General features: G+C 36.7%; 1 protein-coding gene across 1 annotated transcript; it reads right to left on the bottom strand.

Moving 5' to 3' along the window:
* Positions 1 to 2,179: 2,179 nt before the first annotated feature.
* Positions 2,180 to 11,889, bottom strand: LOC122043389 (flavin-containing monooxygenase FMO GS-OX-like 8). The gene is made up of 11 exons (XM_042603975.1): positions 11,698 to 11,889; positions 11,235 to 11,393; positions 10,955 to 11,135; positions 5,295 to 5,486; positions 4,131 to 4,756; positions 3,990 to 4,060; positions 3,730 to 3,888; positions 3,147 to 3,229; positions 2,942 to 3,077; positions 2,639 to 2,812; positions 2,180 to 2,458 (listed from the first exon to the last, which is right to left on the bottom strand). Exons 5-11 carry the CDS (start codon positions 4,657 to 4,659, stop codon positions 2,339 to 2,341), a joined length of 1,272 nt encoding a protein of 423 aa, XP_042459909.1. The 5' UTR covers positions 4,660 to 4,756; positions 5,295 to 5,486; positions 10,955 to 11,135; positions 11,235 to 11,393; positions 11,698 to 11,889; the 3' UTR covers positions 2,180 to 2,338.
* Positions 11,890 to 13,890: the final 2,001 nt, after the last annotated feature.

Here is a 13,890-nt window from a genome sequence, read left to right as displayed (position 1 = left end):
TGCTAAAATTGAAGAAGACTCTATGGCTTGAAGCAGGCTCCTTGTGCTTGGAATAGCAGAATTGATAAATATTTTCAAGCAAATGGTTTTATCAAGTGCCCACATGAACATGCTCTCTATGCAAGGAATGATAAAAATGATGACATGTTACTTGTTTGCTTGTATGTGGATGACTTAATTTTTATAGGGAATAATCCAAAAATGTTTGAAGATTTCAAGAGAGTTATAACAAAGGAGTTTGAGATGATGGATATTGGCATAATGTCCTACTATCTTGGGATTGAAGTGAAGCAACGAGATGACACCATATTTATTTCTCTAGAAGGATATGCTAAAGAAATTCTCAAGAAGTTTGATATGAAAAATTGCAAGCCGGTCGGGACACCTGTGGAGTGTGGAATCAAACCACACATGAGTCAAAATGGTGAAAAAGTTGATCCAACTTTATTCAAGAGTTTTGTTAGAAGCTTGAGGTATCTAACCTGTACTAGACCAAATATTATTTTTGGCGTTGGACTTGTGAGTCGTTACATGGAAGCTCCTACTACTTCACATTTGAAAATTGCCAAAAGAATTCTTCGCTACATCAAAAGTACAATTAATTATGGTATCTTGTATACTTTCTCGGACGACTTTATGCTTGTTGGCTATTGTGATAGTGATTGGGCCAGTGATATTGATAGTCGAAAAAGTACTACTGAGTTTGTTTTCTTTATGGGAAATTCAGCTTTTAATAGCTGCTACTTCTTGTGTTTGTCATGTTATTTGGCTAAGAAGTTTGTTGAAAGAATTGAATCTGTCACAAGAAGATCCGACGAAAATTTATGTTGATAATAAATCTGCAATTGCATTGGCCAAGAATCCGGTATTTCATGAAAGAAGCAAGCATATTGATACAAGGTATCATTTTATTCGAGATTGTATATCGAAGGAAGAAGTGAAGCTTGAATATGTGAAATCGCAAGATCAAGTTGTCGATATCTTCACGAAACTATTGAAATTTGATGTTTTCAAGAAACTTCATTTTTTACTTGGAGTAATGAATCTGGTTTAAGAGAGGATGTTGAAAATATAAACCAGAATTAAAGTTATGTGCATGAATATTGGAAGATTCATGAATGACTCTTTGGATAATGTATGTACCTTATTTAATATTGATTCAAGTATTTATATAGATATATCTTGGGTACTTCCTATAAATATCCTATGTACTTAATTTGATATGAAGAAAAAAGAAATAATTTCCTCTCATCGAGTGTTATATTTTTTTTTTATTCTTCATCTGCTAACATGCAATAGATCAAAGGACAACCTCATGTTGGAATGGATGTGGGACTTTGTAGACATGGCTGTGAAACTGCTTCCTCTTCCACTCCTCCATTCCTGAGGAGCACAGAAGAGAAGCTAAGACAGCCGCAAAATCAAGTAAAAAAAGCTTAGTGAATACTTTACTCCTGATTTTTGGAAGCCTGGGCAGGGAGAAATTGCCGGTGGCGACGACAACCGCTTCAAAGATCTCTTCCACGAACTCACCATCATCAGTTCTCCTCTCCCTTGATCTCACAATCCATTTGCACCTGCCACCCACAGTCGTGCACACGGTGCGCACACGAGGCATGGCAATCCATCGGCATTTGCTGATATGACAAATTAACTTAACATTTTTTTTAAAAAAAAAATAGGGTTTAAGATTTAGATTTTAAAGATGAGATTTTACCCAAATCTAATTTTTAATTTTCATGACAAAAAGTGAGAATTTAAAATATATATATATAACAATAAATGTCCATGGATTGATGGAGGAGTAGAGTAACATAACTATATATTGATAATCCAAGTATCGACTTTTGTGACCTGACTAATTTTGAAGATGAACAATCCTACTCCATAAATTACCCATCAAATAAATATGAGAAGTGTAAGGAAGTCACGAAAAAGACCTAGCGTCATCATGGTTCAAACTCCGTAGGCGTTCAAAAACTCCAATGTGAGATTCAAATTCTCGCTCCATGGGAATGAGCTCTACTGCTTTACCATCCCCATCATGCCTCGATTGTCGAGGGGCTAAAATTATCTTTTTATAGGATACAAAATATAAGAAAATGTTGTTATTAATTTGTTTTATATAAAATTATCTTTTTATAGAGGATATAATAAAATAATAGCCTAATAATAAATGTTTAAGAAATCAAAAGGCATCATTCTATTGATTTATTCTCACTTTATTGAACAATCAATGACAATGTAAATAACAAAAGTACAAGAAAAATTCATAGAGATGGCTGATTGGGTTTTCAATTTTGCAAGAAGAACCACTAGAAGCAAATCACCATCCTTGCTATTCATCCCTGAATGTTTCAATATTGTTTATACAATTTTCGAAGTTATTCAGTATGATCTCTTTTCTCCAATCTTCCAAGTGTGGAAAATCACATAGATCTCCGTACCTATCGTAATACTATCACAAGAAAAGAAAACAAATCAAGAGAAATTGTATAGTGATTGAATAACATTACCATAATTCAAGCTATTACTTATCATTTGCAAATTTCCTTTTTCAAAGCTTTTGTTTTGCTAGTTCTTGCAACTGTTGATCTCTGTATGGCTTTTAGTTTGAAATTTATATGAAAGGCATTACCTCCAATGTTTCAGCAGCTACTTGTATGATATCTTTTCCTTCCTCGATCTCTTGAAGGTGTTGAATTTCTTCAATTGCCTTCCTCATCTCGTCTGCGGACGGCAGCTTCCTCTTCCCAGAGAGCACCTGAGCTATCCATCTCGCTTGTGACTCAAGAAATCGAAACAATGCAAACTGCATCATTGATTAGTTAACATAACATCTGTAAATAGCATAGATGCAGTATCAAAGAACGTCAACTTCAATCAACTTCAAAATACAAAATGACCTTTTGATGGATTAACTTTGGAGCAAAAATGTCACCTTGTTTGGAATCCCAACGAAAGAAAGGGATGGAGCGAGAGAGAGAGGAAATGTTTGTTCATACAAAGGTCCAATTGTGTTCTCATCCACATTGATGATTCCTTCAGTGTCCAGGAACGGGAATGAATATGAATACCTACAATCAAAAGAGAAGTTACACGACAATTCGGATCGAATTTCGCACCAAGTGTTGATCTTAATTTACCCAGTACAGTAGAGAATAGTATCGGCAACTACACTTGAACCATCAGCAAACACAACAGTTCCGTCTTCACAAAGCAAATCGATCTGCAACATATGTAATGCAGTCATTCAAAAATCTGAAACAAAATCACAGCAGATGTGATTTTTTTTTTCGTTGGCATCATATATCCATTTTTCCGAACCGACTAATCCTAGGGTAACTGACCCGGCCCCAAAGAAGTTTTCCTTCGGCTACCAAGATAAGTCGGAAAGTACTCATGGAAGCTCACCCAGACAGTCAGCGTTGTAGGTTGCTTCTTCACTGAAGAAAAAATCTCTTATAGTGCGACGCAGCTAAAACTCGAACTTTAGATTAGATCCATGATTATTCATTTGAGGGCATAATCATTACGTCATTGGCTTGGGGTCACAACTGATATGATTCATACCATTACTTGTTGAAGATTATCCTTACTTAATTTGGTCTGATTTCTTAGTATCGATCAGGCCAAATAATATGAGGAAATAGGGTTATCCTTACTAATTATCATTGTCTTCATGGTATCGATCGAAGACAATAATATCAACAGAACTTCAACAATTACCTCTTGGTGCCAGTGCAGATGTGCATACTTGGAAACAGGCTTCACTAATTTCTCAGGGATTTCGTCATTTTTAGTACTTATATGGACTTCTTTGGCTACATGAACAAGCTCCAGAGCAATCTCTGGTCCACTGATTGAACCACCAACGACCACTACCACCTGCAAATATTAACAGACAAGTAAGGAATTCAATTACAGAGGAGAAATGAGTTAATCCTCTGCTGTTTTAACTATTTCTTTGAAAAAGATCAAAGAACCACCTCATCTTGGAAGGGATCTGGGATTCTGTAGACATGGCAGTGAAGCTGCTTCCTCTTCCACTCCTCCATTCCTGAGGAGCACAGAAGAAGAGAAGGTAACAGAGTGGCGAAATGATGTAAAAATCTTAGTGAATGCTTTACCCTTGATTTTTGGGAGCTTAGGCAGGGAGAAATGGCCAGTGGCAACGACAACCGCATCAAAGATCTCTTCCACTAACTCACCCTCATCAGTTCTCCTGTCCCTTGATCTCACAATCCATTTGCCAGTTGCTGCCGCCGTGCCGACGTGGACTGCTTCTGAGTTGAACCTGATGAGTTCGGTTAACTCGAAACACCGGGCGAAGTCTTTGAGGTAGAGGAAGAGCTCGCGGTGGCCGGGGAAGTTCCTGGCGTCTCTTCCTTCGACGGGAGTGAACATGAAGTCGGTGAAGTCCATGGAGATTCTGGGCCCATTGAGGCGCAGGGAGGCATAGACGCTGCTGTGGACCCTGGCCTTGGCGCTGCCGGCGTCTTGGTAGAGCCACTGGCCGCCGAGGTCGTGGTTCTGCTCCAGCACGACGACGGAGTGGCCTTCCCTGAGGAGCTCACGGGCGGAGACGAGGCCGGAGGCCCCAGCGCCAACAACACAGACGTGCTTGGACGACTGCATTGTGTCAAAAGCCATGGGCATCTATCGTCTGCTCCGGTGACGAAGCAAACGTGGTTTAAATTGTCGCATGCATTTGGTATTGTGGTGGATGGATCATGGGCGCTGATTTCCACCTGATCTGCATACTTTTTTATTCCATTAATTCACAAATAGCAACTCGAGCTGCACACTCCCCAAACAAATAATTCTGAAAGGTTTGGAATTTTTAAATATATAAACAGAAAGAGGGAGATTACAAAATCATATATTTTGAGGTGTAATCGAATCTAGATGTATTCGATTCTTAAATATTTGAATTTAACTTGTTTATAATCGAGTCGGATTCAAATTTTATTTAACGAATATCTCACGAACTTATTCAAATTTTTATCGAATTTAAACGCATCTAATAAATATAAATTATAAATTTAAATATTTATTAAAAACTAAATTATATATTTAGAGAAAATTATAATATTCTTATTAAAATTTATAATTTTATTCTAATAAATAAATTTAATATATTTATTTATATATTTCATAAATAGAATGTAAAATTTACAAATTCAATATCAAAATTATTATTTTTTATTTAAAAATTTATTCATGGGCTTAACTAACATGTTCACAAATTAACAAATCGAATATTATGAAATTTGAGCTTGATTTATTTATACCTCAGCGGTATTTCTTAAGAGGCTACGTATGCTTCGCTTCGGAGACAAGGTTATCAGTATCGCGGACCATATTATAGCAGTCACAGGAAACTGCTCCAGCCCTCCACATTCGTCGACGATGAAACGAGTGCCTTCGATGTGGATTTTTGTGTGATGGTCACTCACCACTAGAATTGACTTAACAGATATCCCCTGAAAAACCATTTTATCAGCACAGAAGTCGTGACACAAGAATTGACTAAAGTGGAAACAAGAACTAGTGATATAGCAGCATATGGAAGACAAGTAAGTCAACAGCTAAGAAGGAATCATAGAAGGAAGTATTGTATATATTAGCTACATATGTCATTTTGTCAATTTACTGGCATTTGCTTAGCCAAAATTTGATGAAAAACGCATTGCTCAGCCCAAACCAGAAAAGATACATTCTAGTTAATTAGTATTTGGTTTGCTAGTTCAACCCAATTTAATATCATCTTTAGGAATAGATTATACATTAAAATAAGAATTTTTCTACAAAGTACACAAGGTGAGAAGGAAAGGTATTTTCCTTGGCTAAAAACGTTGCAGTAAGTGCCAAACAGTGCTTATTTGATGGTCTAGAATAAAGATATCAACCTGGATAGAGCTTGATGCAAGATTTAGATGCAAAGGCTTTAGGGAAGTGGCGTACCACTGTTGGGAGGCGCAAGGGAAATACCACCAACCTGAGGAGAATTCAAGTTGACATAAGTAGGAACATATATTACGTAACAATGCTCCGAATTTCATGATTATAAAAGAAGTGATAAACCATCTCTCAAAAGGTGTTGTTTAGCATTTGAACACAACTGATGTGAGCTGGGATGGATCCAGAATTTTTTGGTTTGGGGGGCCGAGTTCAGGTAACAAGTCCGTTGACCCAGTTACGAGTCTGAATTGGGTCTGGTTCGAACCGGCTCAGGGTCAGGTCTAGTCGCATCCTTCAACACTGTAGGGAATCTTTGTCATGGGTTATTTGATTTGTATATGAAGTTTTAATAGATAAGAGGTAACCGACAATGGCATAACTAGAAGTTTTAGTTAACAGAGAGTAAAATTCTAAATTAGAGTGAAGGCACCAAGAGATCAAACAACATACAAATCTAAGAATAATTGTTCTTTTTCTTTACCTATACCTCACATAACCTAGGTACGTATATTGTAGTTTTGATATAAAAAGAAAAATAGTAATCATGCTAAATTTGATAGAATGCATATTAATTGTACTAGGTTTGATAAAATATATAAATTGAGAAATTTAACACAAACTAATTAGTACATATTATTCAAAAACTTTAGTATGAAATAAGTTGAGATGATAAAAGTGTTGAACAAGATAGGCTACATGGCAACTGTATAGAGCTAATTGATACTATATTTTAGCACCAAATATATCTGTTTTATTAAACGATAAGTTTTAAAAATTATAATAGATTTTTAAAATAAAATCTTAAAAATTATGTTAGAATTGCATAGAATGATGTATTAATTCACTTTAAAAAACAAGATATATTCCCTTCCCTTTATAGTTTCCCCAATCAGTGATCTTCATTAATCTCTCTGCTACAAAGTATATAGACTACAAGTTAGATCGAGAGGCACCACTTTAATGATTACATGTTGTGTACGTGGTCCACTTCGCCTCGCTGTTTATGGCGTGACACCCTTCCATTCTGCCTTCAATTCCCTTCCCATCACTCAAACAATACCATCCTTACTTTCTTGGATTTGGCTCTCATTCTTCTTCTTCTTCTTCTTCTTCACATTTCATTCCTTTGAATATTTCGATGATCGATGAGGTGGTGGAAGATGTGATAAGCTTAAGCAGTGGATCATACCAATCTGGTTGGACCACCTACTTAGACCACCACTCTCTTCTACTCTGCAACAAAAAGTCTACTTCGTCCTCCTTCTCTCATGCTAATCCCGAACAGGAGGAGCAAGAGGAGGGCATGTCTATGTAGTAATTGAAGCATAGCGACAACAACAAGACTGCCCTCTTTTGGAGGACACTTTTAGTGCTCATTTTAAGGTGTGGTATGTACATTGCAGATTGATATACTCCTGCTCTCTTCCTCACTCTATTTTCTTTGACGATGTTTTATTAGCAAAAAAAGAAAATTGAGCTACCTCGAGTCATTCGCTAGTCGTATAATAGATCCGCCCCTGGATGTGAGATAATGATGATGATATAATAGAATCATCTTCCAACAACCATGGATGTAAACAAGCTTTTGAACATGTTAAACCTGTGACTCTTGTTTGATCTAGTTTCTTCTTATTTTTGTGATCTTCTCTTCTTGTTCTATGAGTTTCTTTTAATAATTTCTATCTTTTATATTTTTGAATTTTAGTAGGTAAAACTTTTAGGGATTTTAAGATTGTGAGTCTTTTTTCTTTTCATTAGGATTTCGTTCCTTGCTTTATAAGTTAGGTTCGAATCTCGGCAAAGCCGAGGTAAATAGTTCCCTTATGTGCTAGTCACTATTCCAAAGGCTAGTAGCCGCCCGTGATTTACCTCCTCCGTGTTGACCCTGGGACGGGTTGGCGGGGGTGCTGGGGGCGAGCGTATTCGCCTTTTGTCACAATAAGTTAGGAATTGAGGTCTATATGTTAAGATTTCTTTACTTTCTTTGTGTCTTAAGGTTTAGAGTCTATATAAACATGTATTTAGCTTTTGGAGGAATTATCCTCGAATATTAAATAAAATTTTCTTTTTTTTCGAAAAAATCTAGAGGACAACAATTATCTCTTCTTACATATTCCTCAAACCTCCCTTTATCGTCAACCCGCAGGATAATCACTGTCCAATCAGCATCAGGTAGATTTCGATTGAGGAAATCAAGTATCAAATCCAATGGAAGGTCGTTGTAGTCGTGATCGTGGTCAAGCAAAGTAGGTTTGGACTGAGGAAGCCTCGCATCGTGGTAGTAGCACCTAGAATGAGATAAGGATTTACAGGAGCAAGTCATAGATTTAACCCAGTGTCTAGCGGCACAAGATCTTGAAGATCATAAGATCTCAGATCGTGGATCTGAGTCTACCTTCAAAAACCCTTATCACCAGCAGACTTCATACTAGAAACGTCATGGTAGAAAGGCGCCTTATGGAGGCCTGGGTTTTCAGATTAATTTGCCCGTATTTTTTGGTATGTTATCAGCACAAGGCTTTTTTGATTGGATAAACAAAGTGGAGAGTATTTTCTATTATGAAGAAGTTTCTAATCAGGTGAAAGTAAAATTGGTTGCTTTCAAGCTCAGAGGTCTAGCATTGGCATGGTGGGAGCATTTGCGACACTTATGAGATCAACAAGGTCAGGCCAAGATCAGAGATTGGGAGAAGATGAAAGGTCATTTTCTTTCCTTTAGATATACTCAAACTTTCTTCCCAGGACGATTTGGGTTTTCCATGGAGGACGATACCTTCAATGCCCGAGATAATCTAGACGAATTCGAAGATAATTTAGAGGAGGAATTTGACTCAAAAAAAAATTAGAGGAATCTTGATCTCAAATTGGAGATGAGACTGAGACGGCTAATGATCCAGTTTATGACGATGATAAGGAGGGTGAAGTTCATTAAACTTCTCATCCAGACACATATCATGATGAGCATGAGATGGATGATAACGAATTTGATGAAGATGTCTTGGACGAAGAGGATGATGACAATGAAGAATCCAAATTTGAAAGTGGTGAGTTTGTTGAGCCCGTTGTTCATACTTTTAGACAGAATATGAATCTTAGCGAGGTACAGATTACAATGAAACAGATTACAATGAAGACGAACTATGTTCTCGTGGAGCTTTAATATCTGATTACTCTGACTACGAGGTTGAAGCAACTGATGCATGCTATATCACTACTCAAGAATCTATCGTTGGTCTCACCCGACTTTAGTCCATCAAGATAAGCCACAACAACTTCTTCGAGGGATTGTCTGACTTAGCATGGTCTCTTTCTAAGCTGTCAACATTCAACGTCTCTCACAACAATCTCAATAGGGGTACTCCCGGACATTATACTAGTGCCGTGCTCTTTGATCTGTCAAATTATCTTTACGATGGTCGCATCTCTTCTAGCTTTGTGAGCATTTTTAACCAATTTCGAATTGGGGATGTATCAGTAAATTTCCTAGAAGGTGCCTTGTCATTTGAAGACTTGTGCAGCAGTGTCTCATTTAGATTGAATTGCTTTCAAAATGCTACAAATCAAAGGAGTGCAGAGGTTTATATGCAGTTCTATTCAGAGAGAGGGTTACTTTATCGTTGGGGTGTGACCGCCCCACGCCCTACACCCACCTTTAGGTACTCACAGGAGGAGGAATCAAAATATGATATATATACTCATTAGGGAAAATATATGGAGCAATTGAGATCCTTTTCAAGCTCCATCATCCAAACATGGTGGTTTTTTTTATAGAATTGTTAAAGAAGACTAGTAGAAGTGCATCAGTTGCTAGTAGATTTTATCGATTTGGAGTCAGAAGATCTTCTTCCTGGGCTACCACCTAACAGTTCTATGAACTTGAGGATAAGTTCTTTTCAACCTGGGATGATTGATGCAGAAGGATTCGTTGGATTCTTTTTATTATTTTTAAGAAATTATTCTCTTTTATAATCTTTAGGTATTTTAGTCTTTAAGGTATTTTTAGTAATTTCTATCTTTTATATTTTTGGACTTTGAGTCCATTTAGGGCAGCTCGGTGCACGAAGCTCTCGCCATGCAGGGTCTAGGGGAAGGATCCATTGTACGCAACCTTATCCTACTTTTTGCAAGAGGTTGTTTCCAGGATTCGAATCCGTGATCTTTTGGTCACATAGCAACAACTTTACCGTTCTGTCAGGACTCCTCTTCAGGATTTGAGCCCATTTAGGGATTTTAGGATTATGAGTCTTTTTTCCTTTTTGTTAGTATTTCTTTCAATTCTTTACCCGTTAGAAATTAGAGTATATATGTTATGATTTCTATCCTTTATTTGTGTCTTAAGGTCTAGAGTTTATATAAACATGTATTTAGCTGTGAGAGGAATTATCCTCGAATATTAAATAAACTTTTCTTTTTTCAAAAAAATCTAGAGGGCGGCGATTATCTCTTCTTGTCTTCTCCTCAAACCCTTCTTCTCATCAAACCGCAAGATAATCGCAATTGCTTGCCTGGCATCAATCGCATCCTTAGCAACCAATATCTCAGTGGTATCACAATCTTAAAAATCTCAACAAAAATCAAATACAAGAATGTCTTTTCAACTGTTGCCTCTCATGACATCATCGCTTTGCCATAAGGATACTTAGATCTTCCAATTAGTTGTTCAACTTGACTGGGGAATCGAACTTCTATTAGAAACGATGGCAAGGTTCCTAGTCTCTCAAGTTTTTTCTACCTCTTCCGGCTGGAGTTGAAATTCCCTCTACTTGAAACAAATAGAGATTAATCGTTATTTAATTCTTATGCTCACAACGAATTACTTGATTGAAATGTGAAGAATGAACACTATGAATTTGCTATCGTAAACATGTTTGCAATTCTTTTGGTAGATGAAATATCTAATTGAGAGATCAAAGGGATTCCCTCATGTAAACAAATTAGTTCATCAAACCAAGCAAGAATAAAAGCAATAAAACAACTTAAGCTAACAAACCTCTGGTATTTCCCACGCATCATGCCTCACACTAACTTGATCCACCTTTGGTATCCTTGTGTCCCTTGCTCTCAAAAGTTTTTGCAGTTCATCCATAGGTTTTTGTTTTCTGTAATGCAGCATGAACTGCTATCAATTTGCAGGAAATCCTCCCTTCAGGAATGTCAATTGGAACATCATCCTAAGCAACGAGGAAGAAGACAAGAACTAATCTTTTATTCCAGACAAAAACAAGTTAAATATAGGAACAAATTGTTTACTTGAATCACAGTTATAATACCTCCTCGCGAACCCAAACCAAGTCTGTGATACAAAGTTCAAATCAGACTGGAAGATTTATACGTAACAATGAAGTAGATTCAATGAGCAGATTTTGTTGTGTCGGTTTGCCAAGTGCAGATTCGAGATAGGATTGCAGCTATTCAATCCTGCAATTTGCCTGAGAATTCTGTTTCTGTTATTTATAAAGAGAAAACATAGAGAAAAATCTCAAACGATCCATTAAACTCAATAGAAAAACAAAAAGGAACAATTCAACGAATAACTAGGGAATGACATTGCGAACAGTTGGCACTTCTGAAACGACATGCTAATAATCGAGTTCCAACACTGATCAACTAAAAAGCAGATCTATTGACCCGGGAAAAAATAGAAAACATGAATTATATACAAGTTAAGAGAAATCACACAAGAACACGACCTTTGCGAGTAGATTAAGATAAGGAAATAAATATGTATCCGACCTTGCCAGATCTCTTGAGGTGCGCCGCATCGTCCTCGATGAGCTTGTGAGGCGAAACGTCTTGACGGTCTTACACACCGGTTCTCCATGATGCTGCAGATGCTGCCGTCGTTGACGTCGTTCCCGCCGCTGCTTCGGAAGCGCCATTGTGAAAGAGAAGCGGCGGCGCTGAAAAACGAAACCAGGGCGAAGGAATCAGTTATAATGGGCAAAATAGTGATTTAGGTGACGTTTGGTTCTGTTTTTAGAAATGTAAATGATCATGGTAGGTGGAATAGAAATGAGTATCAATATGAATATTATTAAATGAAAATTAAAAAAAAAATAGATATGAGTGGAAATTATGATAAGAGAAAATATGATGGGAAAGAATGAAAAAAGAGAAAGTGTGATAAGAAAAAATGAAAAAAAAAAAGAATATGATGGGAGAGAGCATAGTGGTAAAAGGTTATTACGCCCGTCAAGTATGATGAAAGAAAGAAAGTATAATGCGAAAAAAATATAATGACAAAATGAAAAAAAAAATACGATGAAAAAGAATTAGAATAGAGAAAATGATATGAAAAAAAAATTATATAAATATATTAAAAATATTTTTTCTAAAACTTAATTCTTATTTTCATTAAAACATAAGGGAAGAGATGAGTTTCATTAATATTTACAATTTTAAATTTTATTATAAAATTTTAATTCCATTCCTATTAACCAAATAAAAAATTTAAAAATAAATGCATTCGCTCGTTTCAAAATCCCTAAACTAAACGCCAATTTAATTCAATGCCATCGTGATCAATAGTCAATTAGTCATATAAATGTCCCTAGTAATGGTACGGCTGCTGCAGAGCATATAAAAAAGAATTTTCTTTTTATGAGATGATTAATTAAAAATACTAAGTTGATAGATTATAGCAATGATAGTTCTTTGAAAAAATATTGAATTTATAGACGCGTCTACTATGCATATTTTCTAATTTATTTTAATTACCGATAAAAAAATATAGGAAAGACCGAATAGACCGCCTTTGAAATTAATAGACCTAAACAAAATAATTAGTATCGATTAAAAAAATAATCATATAAACATTACCCACGTGGGACCCATCCGAAGAAATAGGAGAATATTCCATTTTTTCCTATTTCAAAATTTTAATTTAATAATTTAATTGTTATATATATATATATATATATATATATATATATATATATATATATATATATATATATATATATATAGAAATATATATATATATATATTTATCACATTTATATTTTATTTTGGTTTTGAGGCTGTTCTTCCTTGTAGATAAATTCACACAACAACGAAGTCTCTTCCTCTTCGTAAAATTATCATTTTATGGAGGATATAATAAAAATATATATCCTATAAAAAAATAGCCAAATAATAAATACTCAAGGAATCAAAAGGCATCATGACAATGTAAATAACTAAAGTACAAGAAAAATTCATAAAGATTTGCAAGAAGAACCACTTGAAGCAAATTACCAAAGAAGGTAACAGAGAGGTGAAATCACGTAAAAACCTTAGTGAATACTTTACCCTTGATTTTTGGAAGCCTGGGCAGGGAGAAATGGCCAGTGGCGACGTTAACCATCATCAGTTCTCCTGTCCCTTATCTCACAATCCATTTGCCAGTTGCTGAAGCCATGCCGACGTGGACTACTTCTGTGTTGAACCTGATGAGCTCGGTTAACCCCAAACACCAGGCCAAGTCTTTGAGGTTGCGGAAGAGCTCGCGGTGGCCAGGGAAGTTCCTGGTGTCTCTTCCTTCGACGGGAGTGAGCATGAAGTCGGTGAAGTCCATGGAGATTCTGGGCCCATTGAGGCGCAGGGAGGCATAGACGCTGCTGTGGACTGTGGCGTCTTGGTAGAGCCACTGGCCGGCGAGGATGTGGTTATGCTCCATCACAACGACGTAGTGGCCTTCCCTGAGGAGCGCACGGGCGGAGACAGGCCGGAGGCCCCAACGCCGACGACGCAGATGTGCTTGGACGACTGCATTGTGTCAAAAGCCTTGGGCATCGATCGTCTGCTCCGTAGACGAAGCAAACGTACTTTAAATTGTCGCATGCATGTGGTGGATGGATCATGGGCGCTGATTTCCAACTGATCTGCATACTTTTTTATTCCGTTAATTCACAAATAGCAGCTCGAGCTGCACGCTCCCCAAACAAA

This window comes from Zingiber officinale, chromosome 2A (genome assembly GCF_018446385.1).
Source record: "Zingiber officinale cultivar Zhangliang chromosome 2A, Zo_v1.1, whole genome shotgun sequence".
Taxonomy (NCBI): domain Eukaryota; kingdom Viridiplantae; phylum Streptophyta; class Magnoliopsida; order Zingiberales; family Zingiberaceae; genus Zingiber; species Zingiber officinale.
Note: the sequence above shows the minus strand (reverse complement) of the source record. Positions and strands in the feature narration are given on the sequence as shown.